The sequence below is a fragment of the Formica exsecta genome, unplaced genomic scaffold, assembly GCF_003651465.1.
Source record: "Formica exsecta isolate Colony F162 unplaced genomic scaffold, ASM365146v1 scaffold194, whole genome shotgun sequence".
Classification (NCBI taxonomy): domain Eukaryota; kingdom Metazoa; phylum Arthropoda; class Insecta; order Hymenoptera; family Formicidae; genus Formica; species Formica exsecta.
The window spans coordinates 230,284-257,810 of NW_021849240.1; the positions used below are offsets into that span (position 1 = coordinate 230,284).

The 27,527-nt window shown below is 31.5% G+C and overlaps 3 protein-coding genes across 4 annotated transcripts; 2 read left to right on the forward strand and 1 right to left on the reverse strand.

The window, feature by feature from the left end:
* The first annotated feature begins 2,057 nt into the window (after positions 1-2,057).
* On the forward strand, positions 2,058-10,280 carry LOC115234081 (pancreatic lipase-related protein 2-like). Of its 2 annotated transcripts, XM_029804823.1 has the most exons (9): positions 6,116-6,174; positions 6,806-6,971; positions 7,065-7,145; positions 7,518-7,783; positions 7,871-8,345; positions 8,774-9,025; positions 9,290-9,404; positions 9,775-9,981; positions 10,137-10,280. In XM_029804823.1, exons 2-9 carry the CDS (start codon positions 6,956-6,958, stop codon positions 10,231-10,233), a joined length of 1,509 nt encoding a protein of 502 aa, XP_029660683.1. In that variant the 5' UTR covers positions 6,116-6,174; positions 6,806-6,955; the 3' UTR covers positions 10,234-10,280. The 2 variants fall into 2 exon arrangements, with proteins under 2 accessions (XP_029660682.1, XP_029660683.1); XM_029804822.1 differs by lacking the exon at positions 6,806-6,971 and having other exon boundaries at positions 2,058-6,174.
* Positions 10,281-12,349: 2,069 nt separating this feature from the next.
* Positions 12,350-13,786, forward strand: LOC115234083. Its single transcript, XM_029804826.1, has 2 exons — positions 12,350-12,872; positions 12,964-13,786. Exons 1-2 carry the CDS (start codon positions 12,574-12,576, stop codon positions 13,472-13,474), a joined length of 810 nt encoding a protein of 269 aa, XP_029660686.1. The 5' UTR covers positions 12,350-12,573; the 3' UTR covers positions 13,475-13,786.
* LOC115234082 (L-galactose dehydrogenase-like) lies at positions 13,664-16,491 on the reverse strand. Its single transcript, XM_029804824.1, has 9 exons — positions 16,411-16,491; positions 16,072-16,141; positions 15,269-15,409; positions 15,066-15,183; positions 14,818-14,979; positions 14,486-14,719; positions 14,275-14,406; positions 13,962-14,134; positions 13,664-13,863 (listed from the first exon to the last, which is right to left on the reverse strand). Coding segments are annotated over exons 2-9 (1,044 nt in total). The 5' UTR covers positions 16,074-16,141; positions 16,411-16,491; the 3' UTR covers positions 13,664-13,781.
* Between the last annotated feature and the right edge of the window lie 11,036 nt (positions 16,492-27,527).

Genomic DNA, 27,527 nt, shown 5'->3' on the forward strand with positions numbered 1-27,527 from the left:
TCATTGCAAACTATATCATTATCGATCATTATCGCGCGAAGAGGAAAGAGGGGTGAAAGATTGATTACTCTAGTGCTTAGGAACGAAGCCTGTAAACTCTCTGTTAGTCGAAACTTGAAGATATAGTGCGAATGGGCAACCACAGTTAATAAATGTATCATACACGACTACTGAAAGGGAATTTGCGAAGACGTTAATTACCGTCAAAGATATACCGTTGAAAATTATTTTCAATCGATTCTTCCATACTTGTAATTCAAATTTTCTTTTACTATGCAGGTGTGACAGAAAATAAAAAAATGACTAAAATTAAAAGTAGCATAAATATAATAATGCAATAAATATCAGAGAAATATCGGGAATTAAAAAATAGAATTATTTTCTATATAATTAAATATATTTTGAAAATTAAAGATATCCTATTTCTTATATAATTTTAATCATAATATAATGGCAAATTAATTATTACGGAAAGTTATGAAACATTCAATTAGTTACATGAAAAATCTGAATAAAATTTAAATCTGAATAAAATTTGAATAATAATATAAACATTACAACCGTTTTATATCAAATATGCAAAATCGCAATTTATAATTTCAGCTATAACAATTATATGGAATACAAAGATTATGTGCTATCAAGATTGTAAGCAGAGAAAAAAACATCAATTTAAATAAATTATAATAATTGGCGAGTAATCGACGTCTACGAGACTAAATAACTATAATTAATGTACATTGAAAGAGCGAAAGGAAAAGAATGCATCTGATGCGAAAATGCGAAACAGACGAGGAATAAAAGAGTAATCGTGAAAGAAAAAGAAAGAAAGAGAAAGAAAGAAAGAGAAAAAGTAGGAGGGCATATATAAAAAAAGAAGCGAAACTGCACAGCTGAGTGATTAGATCGTTCTGTGAATTGAAAATTCTAAGTCTAAAAATATATTTATGACGGAGAGAGAAAAGACAGAAATGGGGGGAGACGAAAAGGAAACGAAATGCAGATATAGATGCAACATGTAAGAGACAAAAGTAAAAGAGAGATATACAAATATAAATATATAAATATAAAAAAGATACGAGAAAGGTATAAATAAAAAGGCAAAGAATAAAAACAAGGAGGGAGAGAATGAAAAGAACAGACGAGATACTAGAAGCTGGTGATGCAACGTAAAAACGACGCAGATAAGTATATCTATCAGTATTTATGCAGTAATCGAAAACTATCGTCGCGAGACTTATTGTTAGATAAATATTATTGACAGCATTTTTCCTTGGATCCTCTCTAATCCTATCCTCTAATCGAGACTGCAGCATTAAAAGATATACAAAAAGAGACAAGAGATAGAGAGCAAGAAAAACAGAAAGAAAAGACAAAGATATAATATTTGAACGCGTAAGACGGCTGAGAAGCGAGAAAGGCTTGGGCGAACGAAAAAACATAGTAAAAAAGATGAAAAAAAGAACAACTATCGTTGATCGCTATATCAAGCAAGTAGATGTATATTTAAGAGTAAACGAAAAAAATATAGTAGCGTGTCGGTATATTAGTGTTACAATTGCGAAGATGCGTCGCCGCGTGTCTCATGCCCGACCATTGTGGCCGCTTATGCGAACCGATGATACATGAAAGAGAAAATACGAGAACTCAGTATATAAAGAATACGAGGAACGATTGCGTATTGTGCGTATACGAGTGTGTGAGAATATGTGTCGGAGAACGAGATACAAATTGCGTCAATTGTAAATTATGCGTTCAGCCTTAACATGAGCGTAACTTTTATAAATTTTGATTTTTCCTAAAAATTTTGTATAATTTTATAATTTGTATAAAATTTAAAAAATTTTTTAAAAATAATTTGATTTTGAAATATTCATTTGTTCCCTATTATACTATGTACGATGGATAACAATAATTTAAATTAAACGTAATTATAATACTCTATTTATTTAAATTTTACTTACTATTAGATTTTACTTACTGTCAACCTTATTTTAACGAAAAAAAAAGATCTATTATACTATGTACGATGAATAACAATAATTTAAATTAAACGTAATTATAATATTCTATTTATTTAAATTTTACTTACTATTAGATTTTACTTACTGTCAACCTTATTTTAACGAAAAAAAAGAATGGTATAAATGATGATATCCGTTACAAAAAAATTGTTAAAGCTGAACGTATCTTAAGAAAGTGCAAGAGAGCGCAATGTGCGAATACAAATTGACTTTAACACCAACAAGAAATTTTTTGCAATACAAAAATTAATCTTTAGAGGCTCCTTTACAATACGTTGATGATTAGATCAAATAGTTCGATGAATAAATTGACGAAAAATTGGGACAAGATTTGTTAAGTATCTTGTAAATTCGGTAATCGCGCGATGCGCCGAATGTAAGTTTCGTTAAACGAAATTTAGCATTACATATTTCATTGTTATTAGGTTTGTTAAATTTGAGGATGCGAAAATGGTCGCTGAATTTTAGTTGCGAGAAAAAAATCATTTATTCTCAATCGGGAAAATTAAACAGTCGCATTTCTCGAATGCTCGAACGAGTTTTTTCTCGATTGTTAATTTCGAATGAGCTTTGTCAAGTATATCAATGTGAGAGATGATATACGTATAGGACTCCGGTTTCGCTTAATTGGTCGTTAAGCGACGCTTAAATCGGTGTTAGATTGGCGCTAGTCAATCCGGCACGCGAGTCAACGATACGCAAATAAGCGATTCGTTAAGCGATTATAAACAAAAGAATCAACAGTAGATATAGTAGAGCGTGAAACAACTTCAAAGGGGTAATACTACCGTTGTTCCGTTAATTGTTTCTATAGATTTTATTGCATCGCGACCGCGTCGAGTCATCCGCGATCGGGAAGCAAGCACAAAAAGGTAATCGCTCCTTAATCGCGGAAATTATTAATTTATTGCTATTCTCAATAAAAGAAACAACGCGCGCTGCAATGTCAACTTATGTCACTAATTTCGTTCAACTATATATGATAATTATGTTTGAGATTAAAATCTATTGATACCCGATTGATAATCTTGATGTTGATAATCTTAAACTCGATAAAACGATAAAAAAATAAATTTTAGAAACTCGAAATTTTCTTTGTTAGATTACTTTACGTGATTTTTCTAGATACACGATTTGTTATGAAATAAAAAATAATTGTAAAAATGATTACAATAATAAATCAGAAGAATAAATATATTAGTTATATAAATCGCGTCAAAATTCTATAAACTCACTTTCATTCTAAACGAGAAATTGAAGATTTATAGAATGTGACATATAAAATAGAGAAAGATATATTGATTTTTCATTGTATGTTGAAGCTGCGCGTTTGTTCGAAAATATAATCGTCGATCACCTATGCGAAATAGATCAAGGAATCGATAGAATTCATAGATAGCACTTTGGAGGAGATTTTCTCCGTATCTCGGAAACGAGCGATCGATCTAGACCATGAGATTTCGATCGGCTGATTTAGTCAATTAGATAATCCTTCCGAATATTTCTCATAGGTGGATCTGGACGGACCGCGAATAAGCCCCGGATTAGAGAAAGATAAAAAAAAAATATATATATATATAGATAAATATACATATATATGTAGAGTATATGTCAAATGTACACAAGCACGCACGTAGTAATATCGATCGCTTTTGAAGGATCGATCGCGCGAGAGAGCGCACGCGACGCGGCCGCGGCTACTCTAGCCAGGACTATTTTTCTAAGTTGCAAAGTATAATAAATTAACGACGTTGCATTATCGTTACTAGAGTATATTATAATGTATATTGATATTTTAACTAGGCGAGATAAGTATGAGATAATGTTACGAGCGCGAGAGTAATATAACGAGACTATATATCATAATTATTATCATAATGATTATCGCGCAGCCGATAATCGATAATTAACGGCGGTTCGCACGTGTGGTCGGTGCGCGTGTGACGCGCGCGACGCATTTAATTAGTCGAATGCGTTAATCGCGAGATGAATCGACGAAGCGCGGAACGGAACGGAATCGAAGAATCGCAATGGGAATAAAATGACGGGAGGAGAATGCTATTAATTTCGAGTGATTTCGTCGATTCGCGAGAGATAAGCGAAAAGAAGGAACGAGAGAGAGAGAGAGACCGATAGTAGCAGAATGAATGGATAACTATAAGAGTGAGTGTATGAATATACGAGTGTGAATGAGCGAGGTAGGGAGCAATGAATAAGCATGTATCGTTCTTCGGCCGCGGAGAGTAATAAGAGAAATAATGAATCGTTCTGTCAGTCACCTCACACCTATATTATACAATATCATAATAATATGCTGCCATACGATATAAATATATGTCTACGGTAAGGAGTATATTAATAAAACATTACAAATAAATATGTTATAAGTAATCATCTGGAATGCGTGCCTGTGTTTCCTTCATAATCGATTCTCAGTACAAAATACAAAATACAAAATCTAATGGAAAACGTAAGTTATAATTGCACAATTAATTTATGTATACTATGTGTTTATAGTTTACATGTACAATTATGACGAAAAAATTATTGATCTTAATATATTACGGTAAAAGAGAGAGGTAAAATTAATATAGAGTACAACTAATCAGTGTTTATAAATTAATAGTTTCTCTTAATATTACAAAAAATAAAGAAAACTGAACAAACAATATTAAAAAATCTCTAGTTTACGTATTTATTAATAACTTATATACGTGTATGTACACGGTGCATTATTTAAAGAATTGAAGTATTTGATGGTCGATTCTGTTAAATAGCTGTTTTATATCTATCGTACAAACAATTGTTTTTGGAAAAAATAAGAATTATTTTATAACATTATTTTAGATTGATGCAAAAACGAGAAACAGAAATGAAAAAAAACGCGCGCGCGCGCGTTTGGGGGAAAGATATTCATCATTTACTACTAATTCAACTTACATAATTTAATTGAATACGATTGCATGATTGCAAAACTCATTCGACCAGTTTACACAAAAATTAAATGAAAGAAATGGCCTTTACGTTGTAGAAATTAAATTAGTTTCCGCGTCGTACCAAGTATGCATACGTTTTCTAAAATTATTTAAAAGATCATGTGTTTTCATAATTCATACAGATTACATGTTAATTACATGAGTTTATACACGTGTGACAAAATATTCACGTAAAACAGATGCATATATTCTCAATATATTTACACCAACTTCTTTTATGTAAATGGACAATGTTTTCTATATGTCTGATGTAGGATATTTTGCGAGAAAACACGTAGCATAATTCACTTTGTGAAAGCGATGCATTGACACGTGCTCAACTCTGCGTACGCAATTTCTGCTGTTTGCACTGGAGGACGGTATGACACAGTTACATCATGTTAAGGTGAACGTCGTAGTTATTCGCAACGAAAGCGTACCGACGTACTAACATCGTTGACAAATATTAATGAAAAGAGCCGATTATCAATCAAGCATTATCGATCGATAGAGATATACGTTTAGATTCATTTTGGACTCGGCACGTTCATAAAAAAAAAAAATAATTATAAAGTAAATAAAAAGATATTCTACTTTTTGTCATTGTATTATGAAACTCTTTCTCAATCTCTCTCTTCTAATAGTTTTTATATGATATTTCTACATTAGCAAAAAAAAAAAGAGAACGCTAAACAAAGTTCGATGTAAAAGAGTATGAAAATGAGAAGAAATAAAAAGATGAACAATTCGGAAGGATTTTCGTTGTCGGTGTGAGAGCGAAACTTAGGCAAATGTTGGAGCAGTTAGGCTCTGGCAAGCGGAAAAGCGGTTGCGCAAAAAGAAGGCCGCTAATAGAAGGTACGCTTTCTATAACTGGATAAAGCCCGCCTCTGGGTGAGTCTGACGGCAAAGAAAAACAAAAAGCGCGTCTCGTCGATCGCAACATAAACGCGAAGCATTTCGACGAGGGAAGAAGAGAAACAATAAGAAGAATAAAAAATAAAAAGTTTGGGAGAAAGTGGGGAGGCGGGAGGAGAAGAATGCAACGACCTGTACGAAGGACACAAGGCTTCGACGATCCAGTGACAAGATGCAGTCAGTCAACATTCATCACGTTCTTTTTGCCTTACTGATAATCGCTGTTACTACATCAATTGCTGGAAAATTGCAATCTGGTGAGTGCAAATGTACTACTATATTGACATAATAAATAGATGATCAAATTTGCAGCGTGAAAATCATATTATTTTCGTTGCGTTATTTTATATATATATATTCGTCATTTATCAATTATTATTTCGATATTTCTATATATATATTTTTGAAATAAAATATATATCTATAGGACGCTGTATGTGTGTGGTGTGTATATGTGTGTCTGTGTGAGATATAAATATAAGACTTACTTATGAACTTTCACATTAAATAACTGTTAAAAATAATGTTAATTAAATAACGGTATTTATGGTTTAAAATATAGTTGATTCATGACATAATCAATAATTTGTGATGCAATTGCTGTAAGCAATTGTTGTATACAGGATTAATCAAAATAGAATCAAAATACTCAGATATCTCTATATTACAAAAATATTTAAAGATATATGTGAAAAGATAACATATATATATACATAAATATCACAAAATACCACTATATACACATTCACTATATGTACAAAATAAATATTCGCAATATTTTGCAGATATGGAGAGGTAATAATCGTTATTTTGCAACTTATAAAATTATATTTGCATACGACACGCTTTCACTGTTATTATCAATTACATGATGCAATATTGCAACAGATAGTACTGTGATGGACTGAACTGACATCGTAATTATGCGAATGCAAGATATTGCGTCTACCGACGCGCACATCGTACTGAAGTGCATAATATTGTACGAATAATAATTTACTGTGCTCTGAGTGAAAGGAAAATGCAAGTGGGGCTGCGATGAGGCAAATAAAATGTTGGTCAATAACGTGCGGCTGCATTAAATTTCGTAATTAAAGTTTTTTGTTATTGAATTTTTCGTAGGTAAAACGTGTTTTTATCTTTACAGTAAAACTTCGCGCGGCACGAAATCGCTCAATGCTGAGACGGATTGCCATCTTTCGCGAGGAAAAATCTAAAGTTTGCTACGGTAAAAAGACATAAATTTTACTTTTGTAATTTTAAATAATGATTAATAAAATATACGAATGCATTAATATGAACAAATTGAATATAAATTTGATATAATTATGTTAAGCACAGCTTTCTCTTTCTCTTTTCAAAAAAATATGTATATATCTTTAAACATATTTTTTAATCATTTTTTCCTAATATGCAAATATTATAAAATAGAATAAAAAAAAAGCTTCAAAAAAAAGAAAGAAGAAACGTAAAACCATGGTTAATTCCTCTAAACTTAAATATGTTTGTATTTTAGGGAACATATAAATATAATCTCGATAAGATATATATATATATATATAATATTTATCTTAATATTAAAATAGGTAAAACATTTCAGATTTAGTTGGTTGCTTCACGGATCCGCCGCAACATTTATCGATAAAACGACCGCCTGAACATCCTAGTGTGATTCAAACTAGATTCTTTCTCTATACACGTGTAGATCGACAAAATCCAGAACCCTTACAGTACGGTGACGACTTGAGATCCATTGTACATTCCCGTTTCAATGTCACTAAGCATCTCAAAGTGTTGATACATGGTTACAAGGGCAGTGGGAGTGATATCGGCGCCATACGTGGCGTTAATCTGCTTCTCGATACAGTAATGCTTAACAATTTATAAAATTTTTAAGCCATTATCACACCGAATGTTAACATTTCAAAATTTCGTTTAACTCCTCTCATACAGGAGGACGCAAATGTCGTCATCTTGGATTGGACGAGGGGAGCAGGCACTACTTACGCAGCTGCAGTGGCAAATAGCGAACTGGTTGGCCGACAATTAGCTTTGATTCTTTTGGATACTATTAATTTGGGAATCAATCCTATCGACATCCATATGATCGGTTTCAGTCTTGGCGCGCATGTGGCCGGCTGCGCCTCGGAAGTATTAAAGAGAAAGAACCTGCTTTTAGGTCGCATAACAGGTCTCGATCCAGCGTCACCATTCTTCAGGCATCATCTGTTCCGAGAGAAGTCGAGAAAATTGGATGCCACTGACGCTCATCTCGTTGATGTCATTCACACCGACGGTTCCCAAGATTTCGCAGATGGCTTTGGTCTACTTAAGCCGATCGGACATATCGATTTCTTTCCCAATGGCGGCAAAGAGCAACCCGGTTGTACAGATGTTAAGAATTCGGTGGTTGTCAGCCATTTAAAAGGTGCAACTAAAAGTAATCTAAGCGCGGATAAATATTAACTTATTTAATTTAATTACTTGTCTGTTTGATCGTTTAAAATTTTTTTTTAAATTGTTATATTATTATAATTAACAATATTGGTTTGATAAGATAAAAATTTGTCGCGTCCAAATCAAAACAGTTTTAAATAATTTTAATTTTCATAAATTATATATATCTACGTTGGTTTTATTAAGGCATTCAAATATTTTTAATTTTATTAATATATGTTGGAAATATATATTATTATATATAAATCAGGAATTATATTAATTAATGACTCTCCGAAATGAATAAAAATTTTAGATTTACATTGCACACATTATGTCAAATTTAATCCGTTTCTCATTAAAACATATATATCTTTATAAAGTTATAAATTATTTATTTCTCTTAATTATTAATTTTAGAGGAGCTATTGGATCGCGACATAGCATGTAGTCATTTAAGAGCTTGGCAGCTCTTTATAGAGAGCATCCATTCGCAGAATAAAAAGTGTAAATTCATGGCGTGGCCCTGTCCACAAGGAGGTATATCTTATGCAAAGGGAATATGTTTCCCTATGGAATCGACCGATTGGAACCAAGAAATGGGTTACGCGGCTAATCGTGGACCCTTGGGAATCTATTATCTATCAACCAGAGCCGAAACACCATTTTGCGGTAATAAAATATATAGATGATTAAATTTCTTTATTGAAAACAATAATTTGGCAGGAATAATATTTTATAATTGCCCAAATTTTTTTCTATAAAAATTAATAAATTGCCTTCTTGAGAAATTTTTGAATAATTCATTTAGAAAAAAATTGAAAAAGTAAGCTTAGATAATTGATTACACCAAATTAGTATTATAATTGCGACATAGTTATATTATCTCGCATTATATTTTGCAAGTCATAATTTAAGAAATCTCATAAATTCTAGGCCAGCCACTCAGAGCATCAGTGATGATGTCCGAAGATATGCCGAAAACATCTGGCATATTGTTTTTCAAAATTTTCCTCGGTAATTCTACCACAATCTTTAAGATACACTGCACGTAAGTAAAAAATATTCTATATATACATATAACATTTATTTACTGATTTAATTGACAGTCTAATGATCTAATTGCACCAATGCTATAAATATGATAAATTTCATAAATTTCAATGAGCGTCAATTGCAATAACATCAATTCTAATATTAATGTGAAAATATTAATATGAATTTACTAAATATTAATTTTATTATATTTTTATAACACGATTCATTGTACAATGATCCATTGTACATAACACACACATTGTACAATGTACGCGACATAAATATAATATTGCTTAATTTGGAAGAGAGATAAATCCTCGAGTACCATGTGCCGCTAATTTATTCGTAATAAAATTAATTAATTGCTTTAAATATTATTCTAGCTTGTCGAAACAAAGAAACGAACGAATAATGTTTTATAATATTGCGGCGGCGGAAATCGATACTTTATTTGAAGATACTCCAACAATCACCGGCATCGTCTCATATCAACGGAACAATAATAAAACAGAGGGAGATAGTACATCAAATCCAGAGACGGACGTAATACTTTTTAATAAACTTACCATCGAAGATCGTAAAGGCCATAGGTAAAAATATATGAGGCATAATAATTTTACTAGAAATTCGCTATGAAAATTGTTTGAAAACCGAAGGAAAAAAATATCACAAATTATATATATATTAATTATATGTACAATTGTATATTGTACAGTACATCATTATTTTCTTATATTTCAATCAGGTGGGAATATTGCAGAACGAATACCGCAATCAATTCGCACGAGATGAATGAAATATTGTACGTAGAATTGAAAAATGGACATTGTACACCGTTGTAATGCAATTTTAATGTGACAATTTTTTATTTGAATAAACGAGGTATTCGCAAACATGCGTACACTTATTCTCTCAGAGATCCTAAATTTCTATTAATTATTTTAAAATTGTTTAAATTAATTCTAAGATTTGTAAAGTTATTTTTGTCAAACTTTGACTTGATTTAAATAATATAATTTTATAAATAATATAATATTTCTAAATTTGATTCTAATAAATTTCTATCCCGAAACATCTCTCTAGCATACATATATATGGCGTACGCAATATTAATTTATGTGATTTATTTTTCGTTACATTATTTGCCGCAAATACGTGAAGAGCCAAATCTCGATAAGTAGATAATAAAGCGGCAGCAAATCATTGCGAAGAAAATATATGAATAATTATGTAAGCGCATTAATTAAACTTACTCACCGAGAATACCACTCTTGCCGAATTCGCCGTCTGTGCCATGTTGTCCGTTGTTTTGAACAGTCATTCGCAAATACCTGTCGAATCAGATAATTTAGATAATAAAGCTGCAATAAATCATTACGAATAAATGAATAATCATGAATGCATATGCATTATTTAACCGACTTACCAAGACCGCTCCTGCCGAATTCGCCGTCTCTGCATCTCTCTATATCGTTCGTTATTTTGAACAGTCACTCGCACAAATACCTGCCGAACGAAAAACACGGCTAATTAATATCATCCGCGCGTACAATGATCACTCGCCACTTTGGTACAGCACTCTCATCGCTTATAACGCGTGTTAAACACGAATAAATATCACGAAATATGCTGGTCGCACTCTTGTTAAATAAACTCGTTGAATAAACGACGTGCAATGAAAAAGACGCGCGGACAATTTCGTGTCGAACGCGCAAAATTTGGCGCGAAAATGGCGACGCGAGTAATATATGCGAAAAGCGCCATCAATGTGCGAAATGTACTAAAATCATGCTGTCGATAAAATTGTGTAACTAGATAATTAACCGGAGGATAATTATGTTTGAACTATATATAGTCGGTAACATGACAAATACGACTTATCGATTCAGAAGAAATAATCTTATTATTGCAATATAGCTTGAATGTGTAAATGTAACGCAATGAATACTCGGAACTCGGAATACTCATCCCTCACCCTCTCTCTCTCCCCATGCATGGAGCTATTTGACGATGTCACACATTTGCATTACCGATGCGATATACCGTATTCTGATATTACATACTTGTTTGCACAGGCGATATTCATTTTCTCGAAAACGAAATTTCTCGATAATTTTATTATTACTATATACACTTAACATTTGAACTATGATCGCGGTATCTGCATATCAGAGAGAAGCCTGAGAGGGGTCACGCCGCCGTTTTTCATAAGACACTTTTTCTAGCTGAAGATTATTCGCCTTCATTTATATCCACCAAACGCTTCGAAGCAAAAATAGTGTCTAACGGAGTGCATTTATTGAATATATAAAAACATTTATAAAATTTTTATATTTCTTATATTTTGTATGTTTGTATATTTTGTAATGTAATTTTATTTAATTAATAAGAAATTTGCAAATAAAATGACATAAAAAAAAACGCGACGATAGATCTGGCCATGTAGTTGCACCGGCTTTAAAATGGATCCAGTTAGCGCCACTGTACCAGCTAGGAAAACAGTCTCACGAAAAACGGCGGCGTGGCCCCTCTCAGGCTTCTCTTTGCTCAGTATGTTCATACAAATACTGTAGATAATAATACGTCCAACTCTTGAAAAATCCTTTGTCTTGCAAGGCAACCACTGAAACAGCGCCATCTATTAATCTGAGGTGATAAACTCTTGCTTCATAGAGTGCTACTGGCTGGGTAACAATGTAAATGATAAATAAAAATACGTATACAATTGTGAGATATTTTCTTTAATTTAACATTTTTTTGTAATAATAAATTTTTTCTTCTTGCTATCATTAATTTTATTAACATAGGCTCTTAATAAAACGTTAAAATATTTGTCTAAAAATATTTTATAACAATCGTTACATATACACATCCTCTACTAAAAAAAATACTAACAACTCAGGCCGCGTGGTAGCGCTAGTGCGCTGTATTGCCTGTTTTTAATCGAAGTTTTGGACGTATTATTATCTACAGTATTTGGTTCATATGTGCAACGGCTTGTCTGAAGACAACTATGTATATTATTGATAGTATGTCTTAATGTTTAAAGTAATAGACAACAAAAGCATTATTTAAAATGGATAAAATGGCAAGCATATCTGGATATATTTAAAAATAGGCGTATATATAGTGGTATATTTTCGTAACATCGTTTAAGTCTTCGTAAAAAGTGCCTCTTGATAATGAGTTACATCGTAATTGTGCGCGCCTTCAAGCCGGGCGATGAGATAAGTTGCAAGGAATTAATTAGAAATAGCGTGATGTCTTCCCTGGGTGCCACGTTTCGCGGAATGTTGTTTAAGGAAATAACCTTTCAACTGATAATCTTACTTTCTGCAATAATGTTTATTTTCTTTGGAATGCCACTGACCATTTGTCTTGTGGTTATACCTTTAGTTGCAATATTGATATATGCTGGCACATACATAAGCTTTGCTGCAAAGCTAACAGAGATTAATGAAGAAGTGACTAACATTTCAAGGTAGTATATCATATGTAGATCTTATAACAGCTTAATAAGTTATCACATGATAGATGATCCAAAATATTTTAATTTTCTTTTTTTTATATAGGCTTTATATGTCTAACGGTTTTTCATGCTTCTGGGTCGCCGAAGCATTTCAGCCTTACTTAATGACACGACATCCTAAAGAAGTTCATTATACTGTAATCACAGAACAACAGTATTGCCAAGCCAACATGGGAGTTTCTTTGCTGGCCAAAAAGATTGTGGGAACTATTGGCTTGTCCAAGAGTCATAGATTAGATAAATGTGCATGGATAAAGAGACTATGTGTGCACAAGGAATATCAGAATAAAGGTATAGCAACGTGTTTGCTCAATACTGCTGTACAATTTGCGATTGAAGCAGGTTATAGTTGTGCTAATATAGTGGCTTCCGAATATACAGAAGGTGGTAGAGAACTGTGTCTTAAAAAGGGATTTGAATTGAAACAAATGTATCACAAGTCTATCTTAGGATCATACATAATGATATTAATGTATGAATTATCTTATCAAATCAAATCTAGTGAGGATGATTACTTACCTCAGATTGAAAAAAAATTTTTAAGTCTTTACTAATTATAAATATTAACGGTATATATATATATATTGATTAGGATAACAAATCTCTTAAAAAAGGGATGAGACTGATTGGACGAGTCTGTGTTCTCTATTAAGCGAAATGCTTCAACCAAATAGTGATCTTTACCTCAGAGTGATATATATTAGTATTATTCAGTTTTATAATTAAACCAAAAAAATAATAAGTTTATTATTTTTTTATGAAATGTTTACTAGATATTTCAAATGATGTTTTACATACTTTTTCATAGAACTCAAATTCCATGAGTGATATATAGAAAATGGAAATAAAGGTATATTTTTATCACATTTTATTCTTCATAGCTTTTCGGTACATTTGGATCTCTTTACCTTCCCAATGTTGATTCTTTATTGTTGATAGGAATCTAGAATAAATAATTTTATTTTAGTTTAAAATGATAGGCTGAAAACAATTAAAATACAGAATACTTTGTAATAAAAAAGAAAGTTTAACGAGGATTACTTTTCTTGAATTTCTTGCAAAATTGTTTTTTCTTTTTCCGTAATGCCGTTTTGCAAAACATCCAGATTCATTTGTAATTGCTTTGTGCTTTGTATTCCGATCAAATTAGTGTCCACATTCGTATATTGGATGGAATGCCATATTGCCAGTTTGGAAAGCTCCACATTTTGATCCTGCATATTGTTTATATTATTAATTTTTTAACGGCATTATATATTATATATTGATCACACATTAAACAAATGGACAATACTTTAATTATCAATGTATAATAATTATATAACAAATTTATTTGACATTCTTATTAATGAACCTTGCAGTAATGTGCAGCATTCATACATTGTTCCTTTGTCTCGTCAGAGGCTGGATGCCAGCTCGGTGGACCGTTATTTGTTAAAAGACCCATAGATAGTGCAGCAGCATTGATTAGACCTATATTATGCTTCTACAAAATACTCGAGAATTAATAAAATTTTGTCATCAAGTATTTGTTTACGATGCGCGAGGTAAATAAAATTACAAACCTTGAAGAATGGTATATAGTCTAACAAAGTGTCGTCGATCAGAGTGAGTCTCGCATAACTCAAGACACAGGCTATATTTATATTACTCTTTTCGATGCATTCTTTCAGTACAGATACTGGATATCCGGTTATACCTATATGTTTAGCTTTTCCCTCGGCTACTTGCTTTGATAGTTCCGGCAGAGTTTGCGTGATGATTATATCTAATGAGGATGCAAATTCGATATCGTGAATCTAAAAAGTTTACATATTTTATTTTTATATTTTATTAATTTACAAGTAGATTTTTTTATAAAACGTTATCAATTTCGATATGAAACAATATTTGTTACTTGAATAACATCGACGTAATCCAATCCCAATAGTTCCAAACTCTTTTTAAAACTCTTTCTAGTTTTCTCGACAGTGAAATCAAACATATTGTCGTAATCCAACTCGTATTTGCCAACTTTCGTCGCTATATAATAAGCTTTTCGCGGAATCCCTTTTAATGCCTATAATACATTTGCAAAGTTACAAAAATGGGCTATGAAAAATATTTGAAATATGTATTATATATATTTCTAGTAAATTTTTGCACCTTGCCGAGTGTTGTCTCGGATCGACCTTGACCATACCATGGTGCTGTATCGATATAATTGACACCTTGTTTTATCGCTTGACGTACCGCTTCGATGGCATTGGCCTCGTCATACGTGCTAGCAATAATATAATTATTTAAAAATCACTATTGTATAATTACATATAAAAAAAAAATATTCATGCAAATAATCAATAATTTACCCGTAATGACAACCGAGCGGACCAGAGCCAAAAGATAATTTGCTTACAAATAAGCCCGTTTTTCCGAGCTCTTTGTATTCCATAGCTTTTACTGCTTCAGGATCATGAAAGCCCTCAATATAAGTGAGAGGAAATGTATTCCTAAAAAATGTTACTATAAATAATCTTTAAACTGACACAAAGAAAAATTGAAACTGATATTAATTTCGGTTATAATTATATTTTCTACACTTTAGATACGCGAAAAGCAGTCTCTAGCAATCCAATTATCATGTTTTTATCATCATAAAAATATACAAATTTGAAATATATGACCATAAAAATATAATTGTAATGGAATAATAATATAAAATAAATAGAATAAAAATAATACGCGCGAGCGCAAGATAATAAAAAAATCGTTCTTATCCACATATAACATATGATTAACATACAATTAACAGAAGTATATTACTTAAATATGTGTTGAGCAATTATTATTTATAATCCAATGAATTCAGTGATAAGTTTTGCTATATATTATTTATATTTTACCAAATATACATGTTCACAAATATAAAATCGTTAATATACAACAATGGCACATGATAATAAGAGAAATAATGATATCTCGTTTTATTTATTGCTGGAAAATAGTTATATAAGTTATTTTCATTTTTTTAAACAATTCTCAATTTATACACATATGTATTCATTTATTTAAAATAATTTATGTAATCACAGAGAGAGACAGAGAGAGAGATAAAGAGAAATTGCATAACATGTTATCTCTTATTTTTTTCCTTTTGAAAATAGTTTCGTACATTTCTATCACAATCCCTATAGATATTGCGTCGATAACAAATTTTTTTTGCGATTATTCCTTTGTAATATCTGAAACAGATTGTCAGCACCAACGTGAGCAAATTCTTACTGAACATTATAAAGTATATAAATATTCTGGAAGCTCTATTTTGACCAAATCCTAATTATCTTATCGGTGTAACTTATCAATCGGCTTTTTTTTATTGGTTTAACTTATTAGTAATACATTATACTTGCAATTTTTTGTGTGTATATATGCACTAGTTTATTGTTGTTTGAAATTTAGTTTCTGTAATTAGAAATTTTGCTTATATAAATATATCAATTAAGTTAATCACCCTTCGATTAAGTTAATCAGAATTTGGTCGAGAAGTAACCCTACAATTTCACTCTATTATAGAAGAGAGAAAAAGATGCGTACGTGGATCTTCTCCACGCCTTACTGAACTCCACACTCAATGACGAAATGTTATTCGAATATAAATAGCAATCGTACGACGTGTTACCATCTTACGATATAAATTGGTTTTTATAGTATGCTGTATATTATCAATTATTGATTATATAGAGAACTATCAAAGTTCTACTTTATCAATGACAAGTTTACATGATAAATCTACTTTTTTATTCTATATATTAATTTGATTTTTATAAAAAACTGATAATATACACACACATATAAGTTAATGATGATCAAGAATAATTAATCAGAAAATTATTTTATAGTAATGCATTGATTAAATAAAAATGTCAATTCTATCTCGAGAGAAAATGAATAAGGAAAGATAAATTATCTATATATTTGTTTTTGCATAATTTGTGTTATCATAGCTACTTTCTATTTTATAAACGGACAGGGAAAGTTGCGTTAAAAAGTTAGAATACGTTTAAGTTACTTGCAATATTTGTGTATTCTACCATTCTCTCCACGTTTCTCTTTGTATTAAGAGGATGCCGGATACCGACAGAATGCGAATATTAGTAGGATTGCAAAATATTTTTGTTGATTATAGATATCAACAAATCCTTTTCCATAATTAAAGTATACATAATAACGGAGTGCGGGGTTTATGATTTCATATGAAAAGTGAAAAAAAATTAAAAAATTACAGTTTTGTTATCGGCTTCTGCCGTCAACATTTACTTAATATAAAAAACCTGCAACCTGCACGTGCCTAACAAGTGAACTCCGCACTCGGCATTTTATCAAAGAGTATTAGTGAACTTGGAGCAGTGAGTTTAGAAGCTTTATAAAAAAGATTTTACTATGCAACATTTTGCACACCGAAATGTTTCTTACTAGGCTTTCAAATACATTTTCAAACGTTCACTTATATTCCTTTATGCATTTCCGAGTGGAGAGGTATCCTATTTTGCACGTACACACCGCAAAACCCTTATATTAAGCAAATATATAATTATTATGGCCGGTAAAACAGGACGGTCCGGCATCCTCTTAAAACTTTATATTAAAAAAAGCTCAAGAAGCAAAAATGTTATATATAGTTTTAAAAAGACTAATTGTTTCCCAGAACATGTGTAAATATTATTCTCTATTCTATTATAGAGTCTATGGTATAATTTCAAATTTATTTCCTCCTAATATTTTGTCAACTTCAAAAATTCGAGGACTCTTGTATCGTCGTGGCGCGTTCTCGTTTTTTTCCGGTCTTACTCGTGTCATGCAAAGACCCCGTAATTTTGGCGTGGCCCGTTTTCTGGGTTATATACCAGACGTCTCGTTCGTTCACCAGCATGATTATGTAATAAATAGGGGCCGCCGGTTCGAGGTCCTGTGCCCTCGGGCGACCGAAAATTCGCAGTCAAGGTAGAGGCCACTGGTCAGTGTACTCGTTTCTCTCGCGTATTCAGCATCGATGCTTCTTCACCTGTCCCACGAAAATTCTCCTACAAGAAACTTTTATATCAAATGTACATTTATTTGTAAGTATAAAATCATACTATTGATTGATTTCTCTCCCTTTATGTGGTTGTGGTTTTAAATTTAATTAGCTCTCAATATATCAATGATGGAAAGATTTCGATTTTTTTACTGAAATTGTTTCTAATTACAAAAACTAACTCTACGGATTTGTAGAAAATTTATCGCGAATGGAAAAAAGTTTCTAATCGTAAGACGTAATTGTAAGTTATATTATCCCCATCCCTTCTACAGAGTAACATATTACTATTAAATTAAGGACATTAAAAATTATGATAAAATATTTTATGTAAAATAATTTTTTTTATCATATTTATTATGTTGCAAAAAGAGTAGCATCTGTGATTCGAATGCCAAAGAATTGAAAAATTCTGTAAAAATTATTAAAAGCGAACAGTATTTAATGATTATTCTAATTAATATATTCAAATGGAGGTCAATTTCTACACGCGAAGCGATAGCATCGACGAGAGCTGGGCCTTGCTTATCTAAAAGCGCAGAAATATTTGATGAGGTTTAATAGCCTCTAATCGCTAGTTTCTTTTTTACGCGAAAGAACAATTTTGGATCCATACAGCATATGGTCAGCTGACGCGGATGATAATTAAATCGTTGAAAAAGGAACAATATTCCGGCGTTTTAATTAAAAAATGAGCACAATTAAATTTTCAGAGCTCGCATTCGCTCTTCGCAAACGATACAAATGGCAGTTAATTCGAGGTTGTTAGAATGACAGCGCAAGCTGTTCCTGGTCTATACGAGAGGCGTATATGTTATGCTAAACAATTCCCATGCCGCTGGCACACATGCGACACTGTCACACCGATAAAGACTGATAAGTAGACGCGAGTCCACTCTTTACCCTCCGTGACTTCCGAAACATTTTCAAGGAAAAGCAATTGCGACACTAAGAATCGCGAAACATTCCTTGGAATGTATTTATGGAAATGTACAAAGGCTAGTATGATAAAATATTTCGTGCTTCGAAATTGTCTCGTCCGATGACATAGATTAGTATTGACATTTTAAACTTAGATTTTTACATCAAATTCTGACTTATTCCGAGTTTTAGTCGCCTAACATGAAGGTCATATTTGATATTGTTGTGTATGTATAGCAGTTTTATCATATAAAAATTATATTTTTAACATTAAATATATGCCCGTGGAATATCCGAATCTATTTTTCAACAATTTATTATTACATTAAAAACATAGTGAATTTAAATCGTTTTATTTTATCGCGTAATAAATAGATATTTTATTTAATTTCTTTTATGCGTATTTAGAATCGATAATTTATACAAACGACAATAGTTATATCTTACAATTAGATGAGATAATAAGTTTTCTCGTGTGAAGAGAAGTAACTCGTGTTTACCGTAATTAATTTGCCGAGTATATTTGAGTCAGGAAGTGCTTTTGTTTTATATAATTTATCTTGACTAATATTGAATTTGTTTAAGGTTTTTATACGTAATCAGCGGGTATCATGCCGACGAAGAAAGGCGAACAGTGGTATGCGGATTGGATCGTTGCGGCGGATGTGTGTATGGATCTACCCGAGAATTTTCAGGAAAATAAAAACGAAGTCCTGCTTCGCTTGGACAAGTTACTTCTTCAGCAAGGTATGTTGACTTATCATTTATGTTAATTTGCGCTTAATTTTTTTTCTCTCCACATTCGCTTGATAAACCTAATGTGAAACGAGGCTATTTGACTTGGATTTCTCGTTTATATCAAACGCGTACGTTATTTTAATAAAAACTCACATTAAAATGAACTTGTACATTTAAATTTAATGTTAGTCTTATTTTATCATTGCGTTAGCATTTAAGAAAGAAGCGTGTGTTGTCTTGCTTTCCATATTCATACCATGAGCGCTGAGACGTAATTGTTCACCGATACAACGAGCGAATCAGTTGTATAAGTTAAAAATTTTCCAACATTCATCCAACATGAGTGAATCGATGGTGAATCAGCTGATTTCTTTTCGCTAAGTGAGAAAAATAACGAAGCCGGTGATGTGTTAAATTTTCCGAGCGCGCGTGGAGAGAATCCTCGATTATCGCAGTGAAAAATATATTATCGGTTGAATCTTCAATGACATTGGGCAGAAAAGGGGAAAAATAGTCGGTTAGAATACGAAACAACATGCACTTTAATAATTTTACGCGCCGACATGTCGTGAAGAAAATTTAATAATTTAGATAATGTTTGAAAAGACAATACTCTTTCTCTCCCTATTTTTGTTGTGTTTTAAAATTATGTATAAATAAATATCCTAAATTATAATTATTTTGAATTACACCGAGAATGATATGAGAATGATTTGAATGATATATATATATATATCATTATATAAGCTCTCTTCGGATCAACAATCAGCGGTAGAGGGGGAAAAATAAATAAATATTATAGTGGTTAAACAATTAGGGAATAATTTTCTGTAGAACAATAGGATCCTGTTTCCTAACATTTACAACCAGTGTACTTTGTCAGACAAAATCATCAATATATTTGACACACAATACATATATACAATATGCGTGTGCGTGTGCAGACGTCTCGAGCATGCTCGCATATAATTTCGTTTCATATAAACTATATTAAGGTCTTTTCCAAATGTACTCCACGATAAAATCTGTTATCGTGTAGCCAGGGTCGCGCATGATTACAATATTCCAAGCTGTAATAAAAGGAGATGCTATCGACACATATCGCGCCGTCTATTTTCGGTGGTTCGATGTTTCTAGCAGAATAGAAAGAAAGGGAAACAAAGAAAAAAAAGTGCCCTTCGTAAGGCAACGATATCCCGACGTATGCAAACGAAGATGAAAGACGACGACAAAGATGATTCTATAGAAAGAAAGAGATCACTTTACCACCTTACCACTTTATGGGAATTTCAATCGCGGCGTGTGAAACTTCAGTCGCGTCGTGCGTGACATGAGACCCTTTTTTCGCGGCGTAACATGTACTTAGAATATTTTTACCTCCTAATTCGCTAAGCACATTGCGTTTTTTTAATCAAAATTTGTTAATCGCACACATACGCACCCTTTTAAAAAATGTATTTATAAATGTATGTATTTATAATAACATACATACTTTAATAATTTGTTCATATACTTTTATATGTATTTAAATAAAAGAAATCTTTGATTAGTTTGTCGCTCAATTCTTTGTTTCCCAACATGACTTTTGCCAATATAATCACTTTTCTATGACTTCATCTTCTTTGAAAATAATCGAAGCAACAGTTTATCGCGCGCCAAAACAATGCGTTGTCCTCGGGAAGATTAAGTTTGATTAGGTGTGTCATAGATCCGTCATCAAAGGATAATAACGTCATTATAATGCGCGATTACTTATAATAATCGATTACTTGTCTCAAAAAGCAGAATGTGGTGTTTGTTTCGATTAAATATTTATCAATATTAAAAGTTTTCTCACACAAGTCGCCGATCATTTTCAACTTATGAAGATCGAAATCGTGTGTGCTTGAGAACCGTATTAAATATTCACATAAAGAGAACGTAATACACACATTAATAGTTAAATAGTATATTGATACTCAAGATAATATTGACCGAAATAAATAACACTTTATTTATGAGGCTGTGATCTTTAACATCGAAGCCAATTTTCGCTCGATAAAAGCGCCAAGAGAACTTTTTCGCTTTTCGAGACTTGACTGAATAAGGCAAGTGACATGACGTGATCATAGTATATAATCAAGGTGATAAATTATAGCATGTGAAAAAATTTAAAAATGTATCAAAATTAATAATGAATTTTTACGAAAGACTAAATTAACGAATATTATTTAAATGTAACAAACATTAGTAGTAAAACCTGCCAATTATTGTATTTGAATTTTTACAGAAAGTTGAATTTTAATATATATATCAATTATATAAATAGCTATAATATATAAATATAAATTTAAGTTAAATAAGAAATTGAATAATTAGTTGTTTAATAGGAAGCATGATGCAAAACCGCTTTGTTGTAAAATTTAATCAATTCGTAAATCTAAAATTGATCTGAAATATTTCAACCCTGTATTTTTTTCTTTTACTAGATTAATGAATAGCATTACAATGTTTTTCCTTTCTTGTATGTCTTTTTTCCAACTAGTAGACATAACTGTGCAAAGTTCAGAGATCAATGTATCGCGACAAATTTTTATTAGTTTTATGCACTTGTAACTTGTTATACTTTCAAATACAGAATTCCTACTTCTTTGGAAGAATACGACATTTTTATAACGCTGTGAATTTTATTAGAATTATCTGAAATTCAGAAAGTGTTAATTTATATAATGTCGTGGACTTCTAATTTGTATTTTAAAGTGAATCTTTCTCGAGTTCTAAAAACTAATTACATTAAATATTTAGCGAATCTCATTAGCACAGGGTATAAATCATTGTGCGTTTAAGCATCAAAGCGCAAAGAACTCTTTTTTTTAATTCTCAAAAGTTTTCATTAAGTCTTCTTTGTAATTATCTTTTAAAAACTGATGAATTCGTCTTTATTTCCACATAAAATGAAAATTTTGCAATGTTGATTAAGTTAAATTGTCAAAAGTATCTCTAATTAATTCTGATATAAATAATTCGCTTCTGCCGTGCTAATGAATAATGAACAATACATAATATTTCAAACATATCTTATAATACGCTTTTATCAGAAAAGAAATATGTCGTTAAATTTTTGAGCACTCTAATCAATATGTATTAATTCTCTCGATCGCGAGTTCTCTAGCTCTACACGATCCATTTGTCGAGAAAGCGTTTCTCTGTACGAACGTTTTTTTAGCGTCGTTACATTTTTATACATGCATTCGCTGAAAGTTGTGCACACTCTCACTGACATTCTATTATCCAACGTGTCGTATTTTGCACATGTATACTTTGCGAATTATTATCCTTTTCGGGGTAACATATGATATTTTATAAGTTATAAATAATTTTATACATTAATTGCAAGGGATTCACGCAAGTTTATTCTTATACTACGATAAATAACACGATAATAAGCTTTGTATAAATTTATACACAGGTAGTCATGAATGTAAATTATTTTACGAGTAATACACATGTGTGGAAATAATATAGTAAACTTTGTATATATTATAGTTTAGAGAGAAACGCTTATCGACGGTTAAATATAAAGCTCTTTTTATTCGCGCAAATATAGCTTATGATCTGAGCCGCGACATATCGTCAGCATAGATGGGCAGGATATAGCATTAATAACATGACGTTGCCGAAACGGATAGGCGTGCGCTGCGAGCGGCAGGGCTTAATTTAGAAATTATCGTCTCACGATCGGGACGAAGGTTTCGATGCCGAAGGAAGGGCTCGAATGGTTACCTCGCATGCCCACCGACCGACGCGATCGATCTCGCCCCGCGAGTCTGTAAACTTACCTTAAAAATAAACGGGTATATCTTCTACACCTGTATACCAAGTGTTCATTCTCTAGGTCCCACGATTTGTGCGAAGGACTATAATATGTCTGCTTAATCATACTGCTGTACTACTGAATTATGCGCTTCAGCCGCTTTGTGGCAGACTGCAACCTTGAATCAAATAGCTCTACTAATTAACTTCTTGCGTTTGCAACAATTATTCGCCAACCATAATAATAAAAATAACAAGAATTTTTATCTTATTATGATGTTGAAACGTATTATATATTTCAAACAATTTATATTTTATATGGTATTGTGTTTTATAGAATAATCTTGTTTACAATCATGACTTTAAATCTACATATAAAATATAATTTAATTTTCTATGTCTTTCTCCTTTTTCCGTTACAGATGATGAACTTGAGCAGGCTACAGACAGAAGACATTTTACAGCAAGGAAAAGAGGAGGCAGCAGAACTCGTTATAAAAAAGTGAGTAAATTACAAATTAAAAAAATTTCTATTGCATAATGTGAACAGTTCCGAATATTTATAGCAAGCTTATCGCAGTTTACAATTTTATTCAAAAGCTATATAGATTTTAGTACAAAAATTTCTTATGAGATAAAACAATACAAGCAGTCAAAGAAAAAAATCTAAACAAAACTTCTTGATACTTCTAGATATTCTTTTTGTTAGATTTTTCAAAAATTGAAATGTGTTATTTCGCTTATCGCGTACACATAAAATCTTGCTTTCGGCCTGCATTATCTCTCGAAGTATTATCTTATGAAGGAAACGCGAAATCCAAGTATAATTTCGGGGATTGTTTCTTTTTATATTTTTCCTTACATATCTCTCTTCACTTTTTTATTTTACATTAATTTCTTTATTATTGCCTTAATTTCACATTTGAAAAGCGTGATAAAAATTTTAAGCCGTAAGCCGTAATATATTAAAAAGTCGAAGAAATATATCGTGGATAAAATTGAAATTATAATTTCTTTATGAATTTAGCATGTAAATGTAAATAAAAAAGATTACATTATTTTGTCTTGATCGCGAGATTCACGTTTTCTCAATTATAATAGACTTTCACATTGTTAAACACTATAAGAAAGTACTTCCAAGTTTTCTTAATTGAGAGAACTCTTTAACCCTTGCGCTACGGCCGTCTCTACCTAAGTTCGCCCGTAATAACGAAAGAGTTAATTCGCTTCGCAGTGGGATTATAGCATGGCTCTGACACTTTTACGAAGCTTTAGCATGTTGGAGTTTCTAATGCGATCTAATTCTTTATCCTTGACGTAAACTTAAGTTAGCTATTCTTGTTGAATGTGTACTTACAACTATGTAAATTTTAGAAAACATAGACGCGCGATTAATTTAACACGAAGACGAGTATGCACGCGATACAATGGAACGTGTCGCGCATAATAAGATACCAAGTCATGTGCACTGGTGGAAGAAATCATGACAGAAAGTAATGGTATTCCTACATTATTATGCCATGTTAGTTTATCCCCAAACTATGTATATGTCTGAAATGTCAACTTACGGGACGTGTATAGATTAACGCGGCTCTAACTCGACCACTATTGTTTAGCGGTAAAATTGTTTGATATATAATTCGCGTCGCACATGTGTATAAAATAAATATATGATATAATTATATTTAATTTATAAATATAATAAAAAATAAAGCATAAATATTTTTATATACTTATTGAGAAATTTTTATTAAAGAATACTTAATTTATTTAATCGCGTCTCGTAAAAACGAACAGCTCTTTTAACAATTAGTCATCGTGAAGTCAAATAAGAATTCGATAAAAACGATTAAAGAATTTAATAACTGGGTTACGAACGAGGGAGGATCGTGCGCGAAAGATACGCGAAAAGGCATCGAGGGTGATGATATATTATCCAAAGTTATGTGGTTTACATTTGTATTGATTCCATCTTGTCTGATGATGACATAGGCGGAGAGGCTCTATCGATCCGCGAGCTTCGTCACTCTTCGAAAGCTCGATAAGAGACTTTCTCCCGCGTTTTCGCTTCGAAAGACGAGTAAATACTAAAACGTGCACTCAAGCACGATACAATACATAGTTTGTTAAGAAATTGTTGCCGCGAAACCTTGAAAGTTTTAGTTCGACTGTCAGAAGTATCGTTATTCCTGCGTTTGGCCAATTTATTATCGGCAAAAAATGCTCGGTGATTAATTGCATCGCGATTTTTCACACGATATTGCTTAGCCTTGAATTACATACGGTTTATCTGTCAACCTTGAATAAATGGCCATTTGTCCTACGATATCGCCATTATCGTCGCTCGCTTTCGAATGTCTGGCAATCAAGCTAGATCTCATGGTAGCGGAAATTAAGCTCACCGTTGTAGTACACGATTTCTCTATAGCTGACAGTACAGTACACTTACATGTGTAATATCTACGTTCCTACGCTACGAAATGTTACAATGTTCGATTGAGCATTGAAAATTTAATTTATAATTGATTTCCAATAAATTTTTTTGTCCAATTAATTTTAATTTGTTAGAAGCTCACACACGACTTTTTACGTTTATTTTTAATTATAAAATTATAAAACCGCAGCAAAATTGATAATCATTTATCAAAATTTTGTTGAACAAAAATCAGTGCGAAATTGATTACAGACTCTATCATAAACACTTGATATCATATATGTATATCGTACTTTGTATATTTGTAATTTCAATATAAGTACAGAGAGAATTTACATATAGCTCAGAAACTCTCTTTGAAAATTTTTCTTTGAGATTTGAAATGAAGCTGGAGAAACATATGCTCATCTTCAGATATGGCTTAATTTTTATGAATTGCTATTTAGCGAGGTCTGAATTTGTGCATGTAGATAGAATTTGAACGAGGAACTCACAAGTGGTGCATTTACATAGATAGATAGATGATTCATTTTTTTCATGACAAAAAATTTTGAACGACTACGAATTGTGGAGCTTCAGCGAGAGAAAATTCACAGTGCGTATCGTGACACTATAAATGTCCTGTCGGTTTTGGATATAACTGCAGTAAAGATATATATATATATATATATATATATATATATATATATATATATATATATATATATATATATATATATATATATATATATATATATATATATATATATATATATATATATATATATATATATATATATATATATATATATATATATATATATATATATATATATATATATATATATATATATATATATATATATATATATATATATATATATATATATATATATATATATATAGGTGAAGTGTAAGTTATATACGACGGGCGGTTATGTATAGCATGGCGAATTGTGCGAGCCAGGTACATCAACGAATGAAATATAACTCTAATGTCCACAGGGCGACCCCCTTCGAGCCGCCTGCCGTTTATTGCATTACGTAGGCATCGAGGAAACGCGTTTATCATGTAACATGTGTAAATCAGTCACATAAGAAAGGCAAAAAAAGACTCTAGAATGGCAGTGTTTCTTTCTCTTTTTTTTTTTAAATAGAGATCAGATATTTTTGTTTCTTCTTTAACGAAGCGTATAAGCAAAATGCAAAATACTAATGTTACTGAAATCTCTCTGAGATGTTTTTTGACTAGTGAATATAGAAAAAATCTTATCGTAATACGAAATAAATGGAGAAGTCGTGATAATTAAATATGAAACGTAAAAAGAAAACGATGAAAAACATTTCAACAATAAAATATTTATTGGAATAATGCACAAATTTTTTCCTCATACATAATAACATATCACACTTTAAAAAATATTTTATGGCAGTCTCTTATACGACGTACAATCGTGAAATCAGCGGTGTGGAAACCATTTTCAATCTTCATAATGAGCACCTTAGCTATATATATAATATATCGAGACTTTTTTTTCATATAGCATCCAAGAGCTTTTTCATAATATATCTAAGAGGTTTGTAAAGGAACGGTATAATCTTAATTTCTCTGCTATAGGCAAGACATGATCCAAATTTAAATCTTGAGACAAAAGAGCTATGAGTTTGAAATTTGTATTATTATTTTTTT

Coding starts and splice junctions, on each gene's coding strand:
- LOC115234081 (XM_029804822.1), top strand. CDS start 6,090: ATGCAGTCAGTCAACATTCATCACGTTCTTTTTGCCTTACTGATAATC. Junction 9,405..9,774: donor ATCTTTAAGATACACTGCAC/GTAAGTAAAAAA, acceptor ATATTATTCTAG/CTTGTCGAAACAAAGAAACG. Junction 9,982..10,136: donor GAAGATCGTAAAGGCCATAG/GTAAAAATATAT, acceptor TATTTCAATCAG/GTGGGAATATTGCAGAACGA.
- LOC115234083 (XM_029804826.1), top strand. CDS start 12,574: ATGAGTTACATCGTAATTGTGCGCGCCTTCAAGCCGGGCGATGAGATA. Junction 12,873..12,963: donor GAAGTGACTAACATTTCAAG/GTAGTATATCAT, acceptor TTTTTTATATAG/GCTTTATATGTCTAACGGTT.
- LOC115234082 (XM_029804824.1), bottom strand. Junction 15,184..15,268: donor CCGCTCGGTTGTCATTACGG/GTAAATTATTGA, acceptor TATTATTGCTAG/CACGTATGACGAGGCCAATG. Junction 14,135..14,274: donor ATGCTGCACATTACTGCAAG/GTTCATTAATAA, acceptor AACAATATGCAG/GATCAAAATGTGGAGCTTTC.